The following is a 21,599-nucleotide window of genomic DNA, read 5'->3' as shown; positions in this document are numbered from 1 at the left end:
TGAAAGACTAAGGTGACTCCTACCACCCGCCTCTATCCTCTATTATGTGAGTACTCACTAAGCTTCCAATGAATTGCTTTTCCACTCAGAAGAGACCAGAAGACCACAAATAAAGTCCACTAAAGAGTTTTAAATCCAGAAACCTAGAACACTCCCCCTTGTTGCACCCTCCTGGGGTCCATGGTCAAAACTCTCCATGCTCCCTCACACAGTAGTGTCTGACTCTTCGTGACCACGTGGACTGCAGCCCGCCAGGCTCCTCTGTCCATGGAAGTCTCCATACAAACATACTGGAGTGGGTAGCCATTCCCTTCTCCAGGGAATCTTCCCAGGTGAGGAATTGAACTCTGGTCTCCTGCACTGCAGGCGAATGCTTTATCACTGAGTCACTGGGAAAGGCCCCATCAAAACACAGGCCCGAAGTTCTCTCATTTGCATTCACTCAGGGTATGGGGTGGGGGGGTTGTCAATTCGTTCCACAGCAACTCAAACGCCCCTATATCTGTCCATAAAAGAGGGTCCTTCCTGGGGTTTACCAAACTCCCAGAAATTCTCCAGTAAACTGCTACTGGTTATTTCCTCAACAGCCCAGGGGAAAGGTAATATTAAAATTAATGAAAAATCTTGTCAAATTCTAGTAGACACAAGACTACATTCGTCTGGAGGCTGCACATGGGCTCCTAGGATAAACAGCAGAAGCCAAGGGTGAAAATTCTTACCAGTGTCTGCTCTCCTCAATCTCTGCGGTGACCCGTTGAAAAAGGTAACATTTCAAGTTTTCCCTTCCTTTCCAAAGCCTCAGTCCTTGACTGGGGACCCTCTGTCGCCCAGGAACAGCCGGTGGCTCCTTGTTTCATTTGTGTCATGCCAACATGGCGTGGGCTTGCTGCTTGCCCGAGGAACGCAAGTTGTCAGTTCCTACGTGCGCAGGCAGTTTAATCATCCGGCTGGGGTAGGGGTGGGAGGTCCAAAAATTCAGCCGGACAGAAATATAGGCTGCACTCTGTTTGTCGCTCAGATAGAGAGGACCAGGGAAAGGGTTGCACTTCGTTTGTGGCTAGGGTTTTACTGAGTATGGCCAACTTGGAGGAACTGTCTAGGTCTTTCTTTGAATTGACTTTGGGAGTGGCTCCGGATCTTGGGAGGCGAGTATCCTTTGCATCCATGGTGGCGAAAGGACGTAGGACCCCCAAACCGGAATTCCTGGCCTCGGCGGATACAACATGCCTGACAAGGAAGCAAAGAGCCCAGAAACTGTATGGAACCACCACTGCCTGGACAACACCAAGGTGTGCGTATACTCGGCTGGAGTTGAGAGAACTTTTATATTGGAAGGGAGAGATGTAGTAATAAAGACAGAGATGGAAATTCTTAAGGTTAGTAGGATGGGGACACAGACTCCACGTTAACTGGTATAAATAAAGCAAGCAGTGTATCTTACAGGCTTGAGTTCGTGGGCTGAGCTTTACACCCATTGCATTGTGTTTGACATTGAGCATTTGGAAATACAAGAATAACTGCGACAAAAACAGCCTCCAAATCTGCACACTGGGGAAGCACAGGTGGAATTCCATTAAAATAAGGCTCTGTGTGTGCAGTCATCCCTGTTAGGGGTGGTGCTGTCTGGTAACACGGAATGTTTTGCTCTTGTAGGCTCAAAGTGTGAGATGTTTCCAGATCAAAGACCTAAACCCAGCTAAACTCAGCACACCCAAATTGGCCTAAATCAGCCTGGGGGAATATAGGGAAAAGAAGGGCAGCTTTTCTTTTGTTGCGTAATCTCACTTAGGGGCGGTAGGCTGAGGAAGTGACCTGTGTTTCAATCAAGCATTCCTGGAAGGGACGATTTGGGCCTTTGGGGGCAATAGCTGCTGTGGTTACCTGTGGTGGTGGGAGAAAATGGTGAGGAGGCGGAGCACAGCTTATTCTATTCAACCTTATTCTACTAGTAGTTAAGATTCAGGGCTTACACTTGTGCTGATTGATCATGAAAACTGATTTTCTGCCATTCAGGGAAAAAGAATTTGTGAGGAAGAGGCAGTCTTTAGTTAGCAACTGGATAGAAAACTGTGAACTCTCTTTATCTAAACCACCAGACTTATTTTATGGTATCAACCCTAAATGTCTTGATCCCCAGATTAAATTATATCCAATATCAATTTGGTAGTGATATTCAACAAGTATTAAACACCTACTGTGTACCAGGGATCCATCTGAGGTGTGAGGGATACACTGCTGAGCAAAGAATGGACTCTCATGAAGCTCTGTTCTGGTGGGAAAGAGACAATAAACAAATAAATAGAAAGTGAAGTCGTTCAGTCGTGTCTTACTCTTGGCGATCCCATGGACTGTATGTAGGCCACCAGCCTCCTCCATCCATGGGATTTTCCAGGCAAGAGTACTGGAGTGGGTTGCCATTTCTGTTTCCAGGGGATTGTCCTGACCCAAGGATCGAACCTGGGTCTCCTGCATTGTAGGCAGATGTTTTACCATCTGAGCCACCAGGGAAGTGACATGTCAATTTGTGGTGTTATAAAGGGAAGAAAGCAGGGTAAGAGGGTAAAGAGCAAGGAAGCAGGAGTGCTTTTCTTCCATTTCTGCCGAGGTTTGGCGCTCATTTGTACCTCAGGACTTTTGCAAATCAAGTTTTATCTGTCTGGACCCTTCTCTTCCTGTCAACTCTTCCTTTTTGCCAAGTTACCTTTTGAGCTCCTTCAGAGCTCAGCCCCAAATCACTTCCAGCGAAGGCTTCTCTGGCCCTGGCCCTCTGGAAGAGACCAAGCTCAGGTTCTTGCTCAATCACAGCACCTCAGCTTCTTTGCTGTACTAAGGACACTTTCGATGCTGTGTAGGGAACTGTTCAATGCCTTTGTTCCCTATGGACCTTAAACTCACAAAAGCTGAATTATGTCTGTTCACTGATGAATCCTTACAGTCTTAGAGTTTGCAGAGTAGAGACCCAGCAAATAACTGTTGAATATCTGAATAAGTTTCAGTATGCCAGAACACTCAATCAGAGAAGTTCCCTTCCCAAGCCTTTTAGTGCTTAGTCTTATAGGCCATCTACATAATTTTGCCTTTTTACTCTATAGCAAGATTAATCTACATAATTTGGCTTTATTGGACTACAAATATGTGGTAGTGTATGATGTCACTATCCTTTATCTCACCTTAACAATCCTCATGGCTCTTGGAAACATGTGCTGACTGAACTACGAGTTAAAATGAATACTCTTATTTGTAAATGACTGAGTCATAAATAGGCAGAATCAACCCATGCTTTTATTTCCATTGCATATAAAAATTTCATATGAAGGTATTGATGTACAGTACTATCCCCATGGGCTGTAAGAGAGGCTAAGAAACCACTAAAAGAATCATCATTTGTAATGCTCACACACAATTGACCACTCTGAAAACATATCCAAAGAAATCAAATTTAAAACAACTAAAATCAGTAAGGATTTTTTTTCCTTTTTGTAATTATAGTGTCCCCATTGTACTGTTTAAAACAAAAGTAATCAAATTCCTTTGGGCCAGGGCTGCTAAAATCTACAGTTTGTGTCAAAAAAGAAAATGAAATAAAATAAAAGGAGGCTCATTTTTCCTAGAAAAAGATTCTCTCCTTTCACTAAGTTGCACATCCTGAGGGCTGGGCAGCAGTAGAAAAAGGTTTCCACATCAGCCACTGGGAATTTTTCATAGCTTTCAGGAGCTGGCCTCTATGCAAGGTTAAATTTAAAAATTCTAAAGCAAGTTAAGTTTTGCAGAAATACACATTCAAGAGAATGGTAACTCCATTATGCTATGTGAATTGGCATCATATAAAACTTTGTGTTTAATGTATGAATTTATATACATAAGGAAATTTAATTCATCTTAGTTGAAGAAAAATTCCATGGTTTAAAAAAAATGACCTTTTTCATATTTTCCTAACATGGAATTTTTTTCTTGACATGGCAGGAAGCCAAATAATAAAGTACTACAATGCATGACCTATGGCTCTAGCTCCAAATCAAGTTCATTTGCCCATGTGCTCAAGAAGTCAAAAAGACTTTTAATAATTATTGGACAAGAATATATTTCCCCAGTAGTGTTTGAAAATTAAAAAAAAATCAAATGTAACTAACTGAAGCAGCTCAGTTAGTATCTTACAGGAAAAAACACCATCATATATGCTATGGTGCTTCGTGGCAGAAAGCATTTAAGGGGTTGTCTCTCAAAAGAGTCTCAGAATGCTCTAGAGGTTGACCGTGGTTCTGTACAATCCAGCTGCTGCCAGAAACCCAATTGATTCAAAGCTCAGATGTAAAATGCCCAGCCCTAACCCCACCATTACCTTACTTTCAAATGCAGCAAAACAAGAAAATATTGGTTAAAGTTAAGGCACAGCCCTGGGACCAAAGACCTGCAGCTATGTTTTTTATATTTTATATACCTTTATGTATTTTATAGTTTTCTTGAATCTTCCATAAACAAGCTCTAAGGTGACAAGACTATTTTATAGAAGAAAAGAAAATGTACAAGGAGTATGTATACACACCATTCATTCTCTCACCAAGAGTTTCCAAATATATCAACACCATCCCAATTAGGGATGATGTTTTAATAAGAACTGATAATTTACAATTAACATTACAGTATGTACATTACAATAAATACATGGTTGTAAACAGACAAACAAGACTGTATTACAGGTAAGGTCATTTGGTGAGAAAAAAATGCATGGCACAAAAAAATAAATAATGCATTCAAAAAGTATCATAAAGCTTTCGGTAAAATCCACTTCATTCAAGTTTTTTTTCCCTTGTCTACAATTTGTTCTATCTACATTATTTTCTTGTGAATTTTAAGTGACATAAAAGAAAAGAAAATTAAAACAGCATTATTATGTTTAGTAACTTGCAAGCTGAAATGTACTAGTTTTATGCAAACTTGGACATCTTCTTCCCCATACAGTACCGAGATACTGTATTTTCTTACATTTTAGGAAATGTAAAGCCACTTATAAAAGAGAATTCTTTTTAATAAAGAAGTGTATAACTCTGAAGCACACTTTGGCGAGAGCAGAGGAGAGAGAAGGGAGAGGAAAAGCAGATTGTACAGTGCACTAGTCCCTGTCTTTTGGATATTACTTTTTTCCTACAATTTGATTGTCCATCAGTGGGTATCTTCACACATGTGACCATTAAAACCAACAAATTGAAGGAAAAAAAAAGTCTCCCTTTTTTAGTGCCGTTATAATACCTTTTCAGGTCCCGATCTGTGACATATTGCTGTTTTAATTTTTTTTTCATTCTTAAGTTCTAGGCACTCTTTGGGGGAAGTACCAAGCATGAGGAAAGGGAGGGATTGAGAGTATTTGGGAGAAAGGAATAATCCTTAGATTCTTTGTCTTTTCGTCTAGACCTCCATCAGGGACAAAATTAAAACGGAAACAAGTTTCCAATTGTTCTTGTGAAACCACTTGCCAAACATTAGACTTTATTTGAAAGATTACTGTCTGAATTTTACAGGGGAAGGAAGGTGAAAATCTGATAATTAATTGGTCAGTTCCTATCTTGTGCTCTGTGTTCAAATTCACAGCTACCTAATTTTCCTATCCATGTTTCTAACCATCAGTGGCTCTCAGGGGATTAAAATAGTGAGTATCTTCAGCTTGGGTCATTTCCCTGGCTGATGATTTAGTGATTAGTCCCCAGAAGTCTCCTTGAGATATCCCCAGTATAAACATTTTTCAGGATTACAATTTCATTTACTGTTCTATTTTCTGTTTGGTCAGATATTCCTTTAGCCTCTACTTGAGTTCTTGGATATCACTGTGAAAAATGATTATTTGGGCTCCGAACTCTTCACAGAGAAGGTAAACATTTTTTAAGAGCTGAAATGGGAAGAAAGTCCAGACTAAATAAATGCCCCAAGATGCCAATTAAAGGTAAATACTGGGAATCAATCTCTAAAATTGGAATACAATTCTTGATACTAAATTCAGCCAAGAGTGATCTCTAATGTTTGATTTAGTCAGAATCTTCTTACCCAACTGAGTAATTTAAAATGGCATCATATCACCAAATCTCTGGTGCTAGGGGCACCATCAACTTCTTTCTTTCTTTTTTCTTTTTTTTCAACTTCTTTCTATCAGCATATTTAAAGTTCTCCTCCACCAGATGTACTTCTGGATCAATGATAACTGATAAAGCAAGAAATGCTACTATGTGTTATGTGGCTGTCCTTTAAGGAAGAGTCACTGCTACACTTAAAATCACTTCTCAGGAATATTCTTCATACAGTTCTTAATCCCATAGTGAAATCATAGAAACAAAAGAGCATTCATTGTATTGGTGTTCATTAATATATTCTACTAATATTATTAAAAATTAGCTAGCCATTAACTTTTCTTTGTAAATCAAAAGTAAAAGCTAGTCATTATATAAGACCTCATGGCAGAAAAGAATGCTAACTCTAACTTGACTACCTGTTCTTTGCATCCATCAGAATGGTGGTGATATATTTGATAAGACCCCACGTAGTATATGTGGACAGAGGTTCAAACACACACTGAATAATGAAGCAGCACAAGGGGGAAAAGGTTTTCTTACTATAACTGACTGTGAAAACAATAAAAATGAGCATGAAATGTGTGGGTTATTACAAAGACATGCATTTGTGAAATGAGGGTCTACCACCACAGCAAAAAGTTATCAGAAGACACTGAGTAGGAAAATATCTAAAAAAGACTGACCATTTTAGCTACTGGGTATTTATATATCTCTCATTTGCTTCAGATAATACCAGCTGATGACTGAGTGTCCATGAGGCTTGAGATACATTAGACAGAACACACATCAGAGTATTATGGAACACGTGTTCACTTTGCACACAGTGAAGAGAAATGTCAGTGGGGAGCAACTCTGCGTGTCTGAATAGACCAAAATGAAAAGCCAGTAAATGAAGACCTACAAAAAGGGTTTCCTGCAACATAAAGTCAATTTTTGTTTTTAAAATATGGAAGTCATTGGTATATAAAACAATGGGTCACTACAAATCAGTTAATTGCTATGAAGTCTAAGGTGCAAGTAAAATTTGTAAATTAGGTTTATCCAGTGTAGCACAGATTTGTACTGAAAACTTGCAAGTTACTCCTTAGAAAAAAATAACCAGTGGCAGATGAAGTTCTGAACATAGTTTTTTAAATATAATACCTCAATACATTTAATAATAAAAGTAAGCTCTACAAAAAATCTGTTTTACATATCATACAAAATGTAGAGGTCAGTGCAGCTCACCGAACCACACTATTCAGTCAGGTATCAGGAAGACTTGAAATTAGAAAATTATGCAATTTCTGTGGCTCATCTTTTTCCTGGTAACAGCTTGACACTGTGTCCTGTTCCTGACCCATTCGCTGCTTCACCCATCTGTTCACTGCATCCATGTAATAATGCCTTCTTTCTGCTGAAAATATTGCAAACAAAAAGAAAAAATAAAGAACCCCAAATCATCTTAACTTTGCGGCCGCCCAATGAGCCACACTCCCTAGAAAACACTTGAGCGTTGATTTTTCTCGGCTTCTTCAGCGTGATGGAGCCGCAGACCTGTGACAATGCTGTCCATGAAGATGTCCCTCTCATTCTGATGACATGGAGGTGAAAAAACTGGTGACGATATTCCTGAGCGCCAGACTAAGTCGTCAAGGTCAGTTTTGTTCCACAAACATCCTGGCAGATGACAGTGAGGTGTGACCGTGGTTGTGGCATGTGACATGCACTTTGGAAACAACGTTTCTACTTGAAAAAACAAAAGACACACACGAAAGGCATGGGCGTCTGGGCCCTGTTACGTGCCCGGGGAGGGCTCCCCGGCGACGCAGGCCTCGGGCTGGGCCCCCTCCCCGCCCGCCGCGGCCTCCTCTTCCACCTGCTCATCCAGGGGGGTCTCGGTGGCCTCCGAGTCCTGAGTGCACAGCGTCTGGCAGTCGCTGCAGCTAGTGTCTTCCTCGACTTGACTCCCACTGTCCTTCTCGGTGTCGGACTCGCCGTCTTCCTCTAAAGTCAGTTCAAACTGGAACTTCTCTGTCTGACCCTGCCTGCCCTCCTCCTGGTCATCGGGCGCCGGGGAGGGGCTCTGAGGAATTGTGCTCTGGTACCACTCGCGATTGTCCTCCAAAGTGTCCAAAATGTCCTGGGCGTCAGGATGGACCAGGTCTGCCCACGTCTCCCACAGAGGATGAACAATATAGTCTATGAAGCCCACCTGGTTAAAAAAATATCTGGTGTGAGTACAGGATTAAGAAACAATGGAAAAGGTTAAAGAGACCCAAATGTATTCAATTTATATACTGAATTAAATTTTTATATATGATATATAGAATTTACGTAAAATATATAAATGTAATATGCTTTACAAATATAATACTGAAGACTATTAACCTTAGTCTGGTAAAACAGTCACTATTTTAGGTAGCAGACTGTATGACAATGTTGTTAATGAGCTGCAGAAAACAATAGCTTTTAGAATTCTGAGTCCAAGAGCAAGTTTCTGATGTTAAAAAACCTCTGCTTCTTTACCTTGCTTGGCTTGAGGCTTGGACTTGATTTTAGAATAGTCCATTTATAGGTGGATCCAGATAAACCGAAATAATGCCATGTATTCCATATGGATTCAAAGAACTTTATTCACTTATGAGAAGAGAGAGTTGAAATAATTCTACACATATGAATATACTATATGAATCGAGTTAGGATGAATAAATATACTGTTCTATGAATAGATATACGACCATACAGATATACATCCTAAGAATCAAAGAATTTTGAGGCTTGCAAACACGAAGTGGGAATTGAGCTTGTCAGAAAGGAAGTAATTAAGATCACCCAATAAAAGACTGAACAAGGTGCAAACGAAGTAAGCAAAGTGTAGCTGTGTTCTCTCTGAAAGCTTAAGGCATCACCTGTGATTTTTCCACAGATGCGTTGTGCTTGTCACACATGGGGCTTATCTCCATGCCCCGCTCCCTCTCTCGGTCTCCTTGGCGGAAGAACTCCTCCATGATGCGGTCCGTCCACTGGCGGTACAGCTGGAGAGGCTTGGTGGGGTTGCTCAGGTCGGCACAATGCACCATGTTCTGAAGGACCTAAAACAAACCAGTGCATGCTCTGTTTAGCACCCGTTCCTTTTTTTTAAACTAGAAATTCACATCAGGTGACTGTGACACTTAAAAATACATGTTGTGTAAGAGTCGTTCCAGACGGCTCGACCATGATGTGTCTGTGTGTGGTTCACACTTGTATTAATAGTCCAAAGTATGCCACTTCTACCGCATCTAGGTATCATGCGAAAAACTGTTTACATGCTCAGTTCATTAAATTCAGAGCTGCTTAAGTGGTTGGTTCTGTGGGATATTATTTTTTTCTAATGCACTTCCACTTGCAAAGGCCAGTAGGATTTTGTCTGGTTAATTCTCAAGATGAAGAATCTGGATAAAAATCCTGCTTATAACTACCAAAATTATAAGCTGGGAGAAAGGAGACATAAATCCTATCTAAGCTAGACACACAGACATGAGTGTGTACACAGAGACACAGAACAAAGTCAAATGCTTTACCTGGATCCTATCAGAATAATTATCAAGAAGAAGAACTCCAGAACTCGTCACTTTCTTAGTTTCAACCATAGTTTTCAAATCGGCCAGTAGATTCATGTGCTTTGACATGTCTGTGGCAAGTACCTTAAAAGACAAACAGTGTTTTAATAAGTAAAACATGCCCAGAGGAAAAAAGTCATAATTTGCACATGAAAATATCATGGAGAACATGAGAAGAAATGGAGAACAATTCTGTCATCTAATAGCCCTGTGCAGGAATCCTTCACTGCTTCCTGGGCCAGAATCTACTCCTCTTTGCTGTCAAGTTTCCTGGAAGCTCAGAGAAATGTGCACGATATACAGAAACATTAATCACTAGCAGCCACTCTCATGGAGATAAAAAGGGCTATTTCTCTGGATAAGACATCATCACATTTTGAAGTTTTATTTCTTGGACTAGAAGGTGGTTACTGGACTACAATGGAGTGATTCACAGGTTGCTTACAGGATACTTTAGGAACAATATTCTGGTTGATTTTCTGCTTATCTAAGACATGTAATGTCTCCATTTCTCTGTATGTACAAAGCTAAACAGATAAAGTTTCCGATAACCAGAGATTTCCCTGTGTCTCATGAAAAATGCATAGAGAAAAGATGAATGTCACGGATGTTTCTGCATGGCACTTCTGCTGACAAGAGGTTTTTTCATTATTCTTAACCCCAAACTGTTAGCAGCAGAGCATCACTGCCAGCAGCAAGGCCAGCCTCTGGGACAGACACGGCAGCAATATCTTGAAATGTATAAGAAACTTTTATTTGATTGTCATCTCTTTCTTTTTTAAAAAAACATCATAGATCACAGTTCTCTCTTTTGCTTTTTATCAGTTACTCACAATGTCAATGACCATCTTCCTTAATGACTGTCTTTGCTTTTTGGTCAAATTCTGGAAAATGTCACAGTTTTCTTCCTGAAGCAACTTAAAGCCCACGGCCAAATGATGGTTCTCCAGGACAGAAGAATCATTGTACATCAAGGCAAGTTCAGAGTCTTGAAAGAAAGACAAGAGGTAGAAGGTCAGCAAAGCCATTTATGCTACGTTCATCTTATTTTTCATATTCTGAGATATCTGGGGTTTTAGGAAGCGGTTTCTTCTAAATGTTTCTGCTTGCATTCCCATGACATGACAACACCTAAAAGAGAGTCTATGCGTTAAGTGTAACCACGGAAGAGCCCTAGAATCTTGAGAGTGGACTTAACGCTATTGGCACGTGACAAGTCAGTTCACACTGAGGCTTCGGCTTCTGTTCTAAAGGGAAAGAAGAGTTAGGTGAGGTTATCCTGAACCTCCTCTCCGGATCTGCTAGAGGCAGCTCCATAAGCTCAGCAGTAGAAAGCAACATTCCTAACATCTGTAAAACATCCAGATGTTGTATTCCTGATAAAGGTGGACTATCTATCCAATCTTTTATGTAAAGATCATGTGCCTTAGGGTAATTTGTACTCCAAGAGGGTACAAGACCAGCTTGGAACATACAAACAATATCAGGGTCTGTTCACGCTTGTACTTGTTTTGTTCATAGGATAGCTTTGTTCATTTTTCCATTTCCTTGTCCAAGTGTCTCGGCAGTCACTATAAACATGTACGCACACCGAGAGTTTCACACGGAGCTGGCTTTTGAGCTGTCTACATAACTTCAAGGTGAAGATTCGGCTGCTTCCCCATGACTGTCCTGGACCTGTTTTGTTTGCAATGAGAAATCCCACCTCTTTCCTAGTTCCTATAAATAGCAGACTTTAAAGACTATTAAAGTAGTCTTTAAAAAAAAATGGTGCTTTATCTTGTTTCCACTTAAGTCACTGTAAAAACTAAAACATGTGTTGGATCTTTCTTCTGACTTGTGTGGAGAATATATATTATTTTCTAAGGAAGAAATACTCAATACTGTTCAGTGACTATTTTAAAGAAGCTAGGAAGGAGACGTGAGATTCAAGACACACTTTGACTGAGATCCTATGATTTTACATTTATACAGAAAAATAACATTCTATATATAAGCTACAAATATAGTGATGGAAAGCTTTTTTATCAATGAGATCAGTGAAGTAGAGTGTGTACTATCACCAGGTGTAGCTCGACCTTCATATAGTGAAATGTCCCTGCTCCTGAACCTCAAAAGCCATATGATTTGAATAGATGACTAATGTGTTCAAATGTGTGAAGAAACCTTTCTCCCCCACACCTAGACAGATTTGCTAGAAACAGAAATTTTACTCATTTTCCAAGTAAAATTTAATGCTATATATATTCTGACACTGTTTTATTGTTTTAGAAAATAATGCTTTAAAAATATTTATCTTTTTAAAGATAAATATTCTCTAATGTGCCGGGAGAAATATCAATAACCTCAGATATCCAGATGACACCACCCTTATGGCAGAAAGTGAAGAGGAACCAAAAAGCCTCTTGATGAAAGTGAAAGAGGGTGAAAGAGTTGGCTTAAAGCTCAACATTCAGAAAACGAAGACCATGGCATCTGGTCCCATCACTTCATGGGAAATAGATGGGGAAACAGTGGAAACAGTGTCAGATTTTATTTTGTTGGGCTCCAAAATCACTGCAGATGGTGACTGCAGCCATGAAATTAAAAGATGCTTACTCCTTGGAAGAAAAGTTATGACCAACCTAGACAGCATATTCAAAAGCAGAGACATTACTTTGCCGACTAAGGTCCATCTAGTCAAGGCTATGGTTTTTCCTGTGGTCATGTATGGATGTGACAGTTGGACTATGAAGAAGGCTGAGCGCTGAAGAACTGATGCTTTTGAACTGTGGTGTTGGAGAAGACTCTTGAGAGTCCCTTGGACTGCAAGGAGATCCAACCAGTCCATTCTGAAGGAGATCAGCCCTGGGATTTCTTTGGAAGGAATGATGTTAAAGCTGAAACTCCAGTACTTTGGCCACCTCACTCGAAGAGTTGACTCATTGGAAAAGACTTTGATGCTGGGAGGGATTGGGGGCAGGAGGAGAAGGGGACGACAGAGGATGAGATGGCTGGATGGCATCACTGACTTGATGGACGTGAGTCTGAGTGAACTCTGGGAGTTGGTGATGGACAGGGAGGCCTGGCGAGCTGCGGTTCATGGGGTCGCGAAGAGTCGGACACGACTGAGCGACTGGACTGAACTGAACTGAATGTGCTCTATTAAACACATTATGATGCTAATTATATTTTATAGATTTATTTACATAGTATTGTCCTTGAAAAAGATTTATGCAGCTTCTCACCTGGAATTTCAACTTCCTTACATCCTATTCAGAATCTCTCACTCCTCTAAATCATTTATAAAAGCTTAAAGCCTCTGCCAGGTAGAAATGATCGCTCTGTTTTCACAACCTTCAGCATGTTTACAAGGCGTGTGTGTGTCATTAATATCAAATCACTTGGTGCCTAAAACTAACACAACTGGAATGGTTAATGAAAACTATCACCACAACTGAGAATTGGCCTGGGATTCAGCCAGGTGAGCCCAAGTGCCCTTCCACCCTGGTGAGCCATGCAGTCTCCTTAAAATTGGACAGGTGACCTCCCATCCATGGGAGGTCTGATCTGATGATTAGAAGTCTTTACTACAGGAAACACAGGTTCAACCTTTAGCTTTGGACAAGATGGCAGCCCCAGCTCCAGGCTAGGAGCTGAGAGTGTGCTAGTTTGAGCCACTCAACCCATCCACAAAAGAAAGAGAAAACACAAATTTAAGGTCTATAAAAAGAGTTTACTGTAAACTAAAAATAATCACATAATTCTGATAGAGTATTTCATATAGCTGTTTATTACAAGTTTTGTGAAAACTAAAACTTAACTTGTGTTAGAGGCTACTAAGCCTCTTCTGAGTTCTAAAATAAAATGCTTTCTGGCTTGATCTTCCCGACCCAGGGGTCGAAAGAACCCGGGTCTCCTGTATTGCAGGCAGATTCTTCACCGTCTGAGCCACCAGGGAAGCCCAATTAAAAGCTAACTACGGCAAGAATTCTCATAATGCCCTGGGGCAACTTTCATCTACCAGATGTTACTGATTCATTCTCTCAGGCATTACACAGCCCTATCTCACCCCACCCTCAAGAAAATATCAGCAATCCAAAGCTGGCCTGGGAACTGCTGACTGTCCTGTGTGGCTGAGACCCCACAGAAAGGAGATGTGCACAACATCACTGACTAACAAACTGCCTCCAGAAGCGCAGTCTATAATCCTTCTACCTCAGGCAGGTCATCAGTAAAACGACCTTAAACAGACACCCTTGGCCACTGTCCTGTGTGTATAATTACCCCCTACGTGTCTCCATTATTTATTCTCAGTTGTCTCAAACTTTAAAGGGCATGAGATTCATCCGTGGACTGAGGCTTTGCCAGCTTAAACTGCAGACTCCACGGGTACCGTGCTGCCAGCCTAGGCCCATCTGCCCTTAGAGGGTCCATAATAAAGAATAATAGAGTTGGTCCTCATTTTTCCTGAAAAATTTAACAGAATACTTGGAAGACAGTGACTTTAGTATCGGTTGTTTTAATTTGTTCTCAATTCTTAATTCTAATGTTGTAATATGGGAAGATACAATATCAAGTATAATAGGATGCAAATAAAACACTTAAGTCTGAATATTGGTGTTATTAATTTAAAGAAAAAAGCCTACCTTTCTTAATGGCAAGAGTTAAGACAAAATTTATATGTATTTGTTAAAAATATCAAGATATACCTAAGAAGCAAAATAATGAATCAGTCCAGGATAACAAAAAATTGCCAGTGTACATTTTACTATATGACCTTCCTGTTCTAACAGAAAGGATGCAATCAACCCTAACCTAGGAGACAATGTAAACTCATGTGTTGATATACAGTAATGTTTCATTGACTCCTGAAAGGACCCCATTATAGGTTCTCAAAAGGTAGCTAAGACATGAAATGCACTGACTATCCTCCATTTTTGGAAACCTATGACTTTCCCAATTCTCCTACACATGAGTGAGTCACCAAAGTGCATTTTGTTATAGGGTAGTCCAGAGGCTATACAAATATATAAATAAGCCAAAAGATCTGAATCTCTCAAAGCAAGCCTATATTTAAACTTCCCCTTTAAATCTGGCTGCACCAAAGTATTGGGAATGAATGGTGGAGGAACAGACGCTATAGGAGCTAGACTGCTATGGGGCAGGAGAAGGCTGTTTTCCACAACTCACAGTAAAAAGCAAAGACAGATTCTTAACAGATAGGAAAAAATAAGAGCTTTTTATTTTTTCACATACAAAAGTGAATTTTATAACATTAATCTACTGTAGTGGGAGGGAATTATATAATGGTACATTTAAATTATTTACCAATTAACTTCAAGTATAGAAAGAATGGGCTTCCCTGGTAGCTCAGCTGGTAAAGAAACCACCTGCAATGCAGGAGACCCTGGTTCAATTCCTGGGTTAGGCTGGAGAATCCCCATGGACAGAGAAGCCTGGCGGGTCCCAGTCCATGGGGGTCACAAAGAGTCAGACACGACTGAGTGACTAAGAGCACAGAAAGAACAGAATTTCTGTAAAACAATCTCTTTGCCAAAAGCCTCACCCAAATGCTACTAATATTCCCTACAGGAGTTTGCAGTGCAACTGTGTGTTAAGAGGTGTCCCACACTGAACAGTCTCTTCTGTGCATTCTTTCCAAATCCATTGATGACTTATTTTGCAAAATGTCACCAGTGAGAAAAAAAATCAATGGTTAAAACATATTAAAAGAAACAGTATGTCAAAACAGAACCTCATACTGCCCTCAGCATGAGATGTAAAAAGGGAAGAAGAGGAAAGAACATGGTGGAGAGGGGAAGGAGTTACAGCCTCTGAAGAGGATTACGTGACAACCTACATAAAATGAGGAATTTAACATTTATCCTGATAACTTCTTTTATTTAAAACTCTGAGGGTAGGATTTCCCTGGTGGTGAGGTGGTTACGAATCCACCTACCAATGCAAGGGACATGGGTTCAATCCCTGGTCAGCGAACTAAGATCACCCATGCCACAGGGCAACTAAACCTGCAAGCCGCAACTAGAGACCACATGCCACAACCAGAGAAAGCGGATGAGCTGCAATAAAGACCCAGCACAGCTCCCCGCCAAAAAGACTTTACGAGCAATATACCTAAATCTTTCTGCAAACTTTCGCTTTCAATTGCTCTGTCTACTAATGTGGTAATATAGTATTTCAAGAGAAGCCCTGGAATGCATGTTTTTTCAAACATCATATGCCTCGTGGGCTAGAACAATACTTTTTTAGAGCTATTATAACATTAATGTGCAGTCACCGAAATGCATATATACACATCTCAAAAGAACATGACTCTGGAAACACCCTACACTTATAAAAACGCTCAGTCACTCTAAAATGTAAAAAGGAAAATTTTTTCTGCAAAAATGAAGACGTTTCACTTCACTTACTTGTATTGATCAGAAACTGATTGGACACACCAGGATGATCAACGTCATGGATTGCACTGGCAAAAATTGCTGCAAGAATCTCCAAATCTGTAAACACAGCCTGAAAGAACCCAGACAGTATTAGATAACGTTACTATTCTATAGTAATATAAATTCAAGGTGCATAGGAATGGGAAATTCCTTCCCAGACTCTGATGGAAAATAAAATGAAGCTTCAAAATATATTATCATCATGTTTCAGGATGGGAGACTTTCAGAAAATGAGCTCCTCATGGCCTTTTTGAATGTAATCTTGGAGGAAATATTTTATCTGATTTTATTATAATTCAAGATCACACCTTTTCCATGGTTATATTTTAAAAATATTTAAAAAGGATATCTGCCAATATTTTATAGAAAATAATAACTTATTTTAAAAGTATTTAAGATGTTCAAGGGTATTCTGAAAATGTACATAAAATTAATAACACAAGCAATTATTTTCTTCCATTCAAAACAGGGACTCAATCTCAGAGAAACCAACATCTGCGGTCAGATAAGTCTTTGTTGTGCAGATAAATCTTTGCTGTGGGAGGCTATCCTGTGTGTTACGAGGTGTTTAGCAGGGCCCCTGGTCTCTACAGATGAGGTGCCAGTAGAATGTACCCCCAAATTGTGGCAGCCAAAAACTTCTCCAGTATTGACTGCCAGATGTCCCTGGGAGGAGCAGGAGTAATGGGAAAATCACCCCCAGTTGAGAGCCTCTCACTCAAACAATAAGGTATTAACCCAGTTTTATAATGAAACAATCTGAACTATAAAGTACATTAGCAAAAGAGAGTCACTCTCCCAAATGATTATGGAGATTAAATTGCTTTAATAAACATTTAATGGAACAACTTCATAGGATTTGGTGACATTAAAGATATGTTTCTTTCTAGTGAGTTCTATGAAAAGTATCAATGCATAGCTTCTGTTTTATAAAAAAAATCATCTTTGGATTATAAACAAAAAAGTTGTCAGACTAAATTCCCAAGAAGCCCCAAACTAATCAAAACTAAGTAATCCAGGTGTGCTTTATGGAATGTTCACTAGATCATTTCAACGAGGCGATATCATAAACAGATGAATCCCTAAGTCTTTGATTATTATCAAAGACAAATTCATCAAAGACTCAGCTGTTTAATTACCACAGTGACATCCCCCTCCCAACTTAATAATATTTCCAGGAAGCCAATTATTGTTTGCCCTCCATGCCCTTCAGTATGCAAGCTGAAGAACCACTGCGAGTGCCACGTTAATGTCCTCGAAGGTTTAGAAACCAAGTGTACCTCTAAAGCAGGTGTAGACAACAGCACGTGCGTTGACTGGACGACATCTGCAGCGTGAATATTATTGTGGTAGGCCACATCAGCGTGGTAATGATCTTCCAGGGTCATTAGGTATGTAATTAAAGTGTCTACTGGAATTTTAAATGTTTTTAATAAATCCCGTTCCTGCAAGGAAAGAAATCCTCTTAGCATTTTGTATCTTATAGAAAAGATTTTCCATACAGTGTGTTAACAACAGCAACAGAAATCACCCCCTGTGTCACCTATGGATAACCCAGAAATGAGAGAGGCACTCTCTCAATGTCTAGTGAGGACGATGAAAACCCATGGGGTGATCCAGGAACTGCAGGGACAAAACCAGAGTACAGTTGTCCTTCTGGAGCCCAGCAAAGCTTTGCCCAAAATATATGGTGTCAGGAATGAGCTGCCAACTATCAAATGTCTGTGTCCTGGGACCCTGAAGGTAGCTTTAGTCCACCACCACCGACTCGGCCACTGGATCAAAGCAAGTGAGACACGACATTCTCTTGAGGGCTGGAGACCTCCAGCCCCAAATTCTCATATAAATCCTAACCCTGAACTGGGGCAAAAACTTGACAAGAATGAGAAACTGATTTGAAGAAGAGAGCAGTCCACAAGACAGTGGCTGAAGAAATTACATACTAAGGTTAGTCAGCAAGGGGCTTATTCAATTTGTAAAGTTAGCACTCCACTCCATTCTCTGTGCAAGGGAAGGTCATGTGGATGATTTAAAAATTTTTTATTTTATGATTTTAAAATTATTTTAATGAATTGCTTCAGTTTGCCCACATATCTTTTTCTTCAATGGGAAAAATAATACAATTGATTTATTTGTGTTTTACCCACACTCCAACCTTCTTGTATCCTTATTTGCCCCTTGGTATATAAGGGACAAATATATATCCCTTATATATATTTTGGCAAATAAAAAACCATCAAAATAAGTAAAAGAGGGTGAGCAGTGAAGAAGATAAATGCATACACGATTCACAGACTGGACATTATGTCACCAAATAAAAGAGGTGATAGAACATAATGACGTTACCTGAAAGATGGTGTGCATGATAACAGTCAAAGGTCGGTTCCCAGACAACTCTGCTATTCTGAAAACATGAAGACCCCATTTGTTCACATCTTCTAGTTCCTGGGATTAAGTAAAGATAAGAACAAGTTTGGATGCAGAAGTAAAACATGAAACAATGAACACAGTCATTTAAAAATTACTGACTTTAATGAAGAGATCGTTAAGACTTTTTTCAAAGGTTCATTTCGAATGTAATGGATGCACCACGTAAGTAGAGGCAGACTTCAGGCAAATCTGCTTAAAACACATGCTAGAAACTGAATGGTGTTGCTCAACCTTATGTCTCTGACAAAACAACATATTTACACACTTGAAATATTGATCACAAGCATTTCTCCAGTAGTTAAAATGTATTCTCAAAATCTTAGCTAGTTAACTAAAGGTAACTAGTTAAACTAGTTAACCTTAACTAGTTAAAACATATTCTCAAAAACCTTAAACTATTCAAACAATCAAATGTAGATGCAAAAATAAAGAACACCAAGCCATCTGTCTCTATATATTAATTAAATTCAAGTGATTTATTTTTTCTCTTGATGGTTTATTTTGGAGATCCTTCTCTAAAAGCTCATGTTCATCTACCTTATTCTTTCTTAAAATTTATTTACTTTTAATTGGAGGATAATTACTTTACAATATTGTGTTGGTTTCTGCCATACATTAGCATGAATCAGTCATAGGTATACACATGTCCCCTTCCTCCTGAACCTCCCTCCCACCTCCAGAGAGCACTGAATTTGAGCTCCTTGTGTCAAACAGCAAATGCCCATTGGCTATCTAATTTTACATACAGTAATGTATATGTTTCAATGCTATTTAAGCGATTTAGCAAGAGCTTTATAAAGTGCTTTCCCATCTACCAGAAAACCCCCCATGAATTATTAATAATAAGCTTTTTCATTTATTTAAACCAGAAGGAATCGAAGTTCACTGCATATTTCTGATCATGGTACCTGAAATCATCCTACCTTGGCAAGGACGTCTTCTTGTTCAGTTTTGACCCCAAACCTTGGGATGCTTGAATTGGTCAAACTGGAGCTGTGCATCAACTTCTTGACGCCACTGATCTGAGACATTGGCCTTTTCTTTTTCTCCTTTTCCTTCTGAGTCGGAGAAGGAATTTCCACTTCATGTTGCTTATCTTAAAAATTTAAAAAATATTCTACACTTAGTATTAATTCTGCCTAGTTTTTTTTTTCTCATAACATCCATAACTAGGCAGATTTTAATTGATCATTATACATTCTAGGAAATATTTCCAAGTAAAACTCCTGTTAAGGAAGTTGAGTATTTACAGTTTGATGTGGACTTAATTTGATACTCTGAAACACAAAATTAAGCAAATAAATTCTACTGCATAATAATTAACATCAAATAATTCAGTGACCACATCTTTGAAGGTCCTAATACTTAAAAAAAAAAAAACAACAACTTATGATTGCTGACTTGGAAAAGGCAAAATATATTGGTTATTTCCACTGCTCATCGATTCCATTCCTGTCCAAAATTCACTTACTGGTGGGAAAGCTGCTTTTGCCAAGTAAGAACTCCAGTTTCAACACCTACTTTGAAGTGGCAGAAACTTCGTGTGCAAAATGAAAACAGTAGTGTGTGAACCTAATGGGCCATTCTGTGGGAGCACACACAGTTTATCTGAAGGAGCCAGACTGCTTCTGCTACTTTACATTTTCTATAGGATAGTGATGTGGGGGATATATAATGTAACAAGGTTATACGGGGAGCACAGAGAATCTCCAATATTATCTGATAAGTAACTATCATATTCACAAGACCTAATTGTTGTTTTCAGCTAGGACATCAGATGGTATCAATACACTCATTCACTATTTCAAGGCAGTGACTCCTTGGACTTTTCCTTACACAGAGCATGTATCCAAGAAATGTCTATTTAGTGGATGTGCTAGTTAGCTATTATAGCAGTTTTGTTTTGAAAGTAAATTCAGATCAAGGGTATGTTCAAGTTATTGGCTTGTCCTACCTGCATTTTCTTTCTGTGGATGGAGGATGGAGTGGTGGTGTCCCAGTATACCATACTCTCAGCTACTATCATAAGCAAGCTTTTCCTCAGCAATTGTGTTACATCTCTCAGCCTACCAGGCATGATTCCCATTGGACTATCAACTTGTTGAGTTTAGGGACTATTTTTAACTGATTATTAAATATCTACTGTCCAGCAATGGCTGGCATTTAACAAGAATTTGTTGAATGCATGAATAGATCTCTCTAAAAAATACATTTTACAGTTGAGTACTTTGGAAAAATGGGAAATATACAACTTTAATTAAGGGAATCTCTAAAGTCTTGAATGAAACTAAAAGATAAAAAAAGGTACTTTGTCACCTTAGGTTCTAAAGCTTAGAGGCTTATTGATTTGATGATTGAGAACAAATGGAATTCCTAACTCTTATTGATTTCCAAAACAAGTTTGCACCCCAATCTACCTCTAAAGACAACCAAACAATAAAAAAGAAAAAATTTAAATTGTTATTCTCACCTAAGAATGTGTTTGATATATACTCTGACACTTGATTTCCAGACCGACTCATTTCAGAGAGATGGGTGAGCTCTCGATTAAGCATCCTTTTAAACTGAAAAAACAGAAAGATAAAATGAAATAACAGAAGAGGCAAGTTTAAGTGAAATAACATGAACATATGCTAAGAATCAGAAAATATGCCAAAGAATCTTTAACACATCCTGATTCTTTAGGTCACTGTCATCCAATAGAACTTTCTACAGTGATGAAAAAATGCTATACTCTCCGCTCTCCAGAGATTAGTGGCTAGGAGCCAATAGCTAAATGTGGCTATTAAGCCCTTTAAATATGGTTAGTATAAAGGAGGAGCTGAATTCCGGATTTTATTTAATTTTAATGAATTTAAACTGCAAGGTCACATGAAGCTAGGGGCTGCCATAAATGGACAGCACACATTTAGATATTCAAGGAAGACATTGAGGGGAAAATGCACAAAAATAGCATGAATTATTAGCATTTAGAGAAGAGAAAAAACTAATTTATAAACACACAAAAGGGTTGCCACACAATAAAACATGGTATTTTTTATCAATTAATTTATCATTAGCAGAAATGAATATGTATACTGATC

General features: G+C 39.1%; 1 protein-coding gene across 11 annotated transcripts in view; it reads right to left on the bottom strand.

Moving 5' to 3' along the window:
* Nucleotides 1–3,260: 3,260 nt before the first annotated feature.
* PDE4D (phosphodiesterase 4D) overlaps nt 3,261–21,599 on the bottom strand; it is a 1,582,769-nt gene continuing 1,564,430 nt past the window's right edge. For all 11 annotated transcript variants that reach the window (XM_042233629.1, XM_060400411.1, XM_042233630.2 and 8 more), the window contains 9 exons: nt 20,987–21,080; nt 19,440–19,612; nt 18,433–18,531; nt 17,367–17,531; nt 16,057–16,156; nt 10,477–10,631; nt 9,605–9,727; nt 8,951–9,133; nt 3,261–8,253 (listed from right to left, as the gene is read on the bottom strand). In XM_042233629.1, the coding sequence (XP_042089563.1) occupies nt 7,837–8,253; nt 8,951–9,133; nt 9,605–9,727; nt 10,477–10,631; nt 16,057–16,156; nt 17,367–17,531; nt 18,433–18,531; nt 19,440–19,612; nt 20,987–21,080 (1,509 nt within the window). In that variant the 3' untranslated portion in view covers nt 3,261–7,836. The remainder of the gene's footprint in view (nt 8,254–8,950; nt 9,134–9,604; nt 9,728–10,476; nt 10,632–16,056; nt 16,157–17,366; nt 17,532–18,432; nt 18,532–19,439; nt 19,613–20,986; nt 21,081–21,599) is intronic.

The sequence above is a fragment of the Ovis aries genome, chromosome 16 (genome assembly GCF_016772045.2).
Source record: "Ovis aries strain OAR_USU_Benz2616 breed Rambouillet chromosome 16, ARS-UI_Ramb_v3.0, whole genome shotgun sequence".
Classification (NCBI taxonomy): Eukaryota; Metazoa; Chordata; class Mammalia; order Artiodactyla; family Bovidae; genus Ovis; species Ovis aries.
The sequence above is the reverse complement of the archived record's forward strand: the minus strand, read 5'-3'. Positions and strand labels throughout refer to the sequence as shown.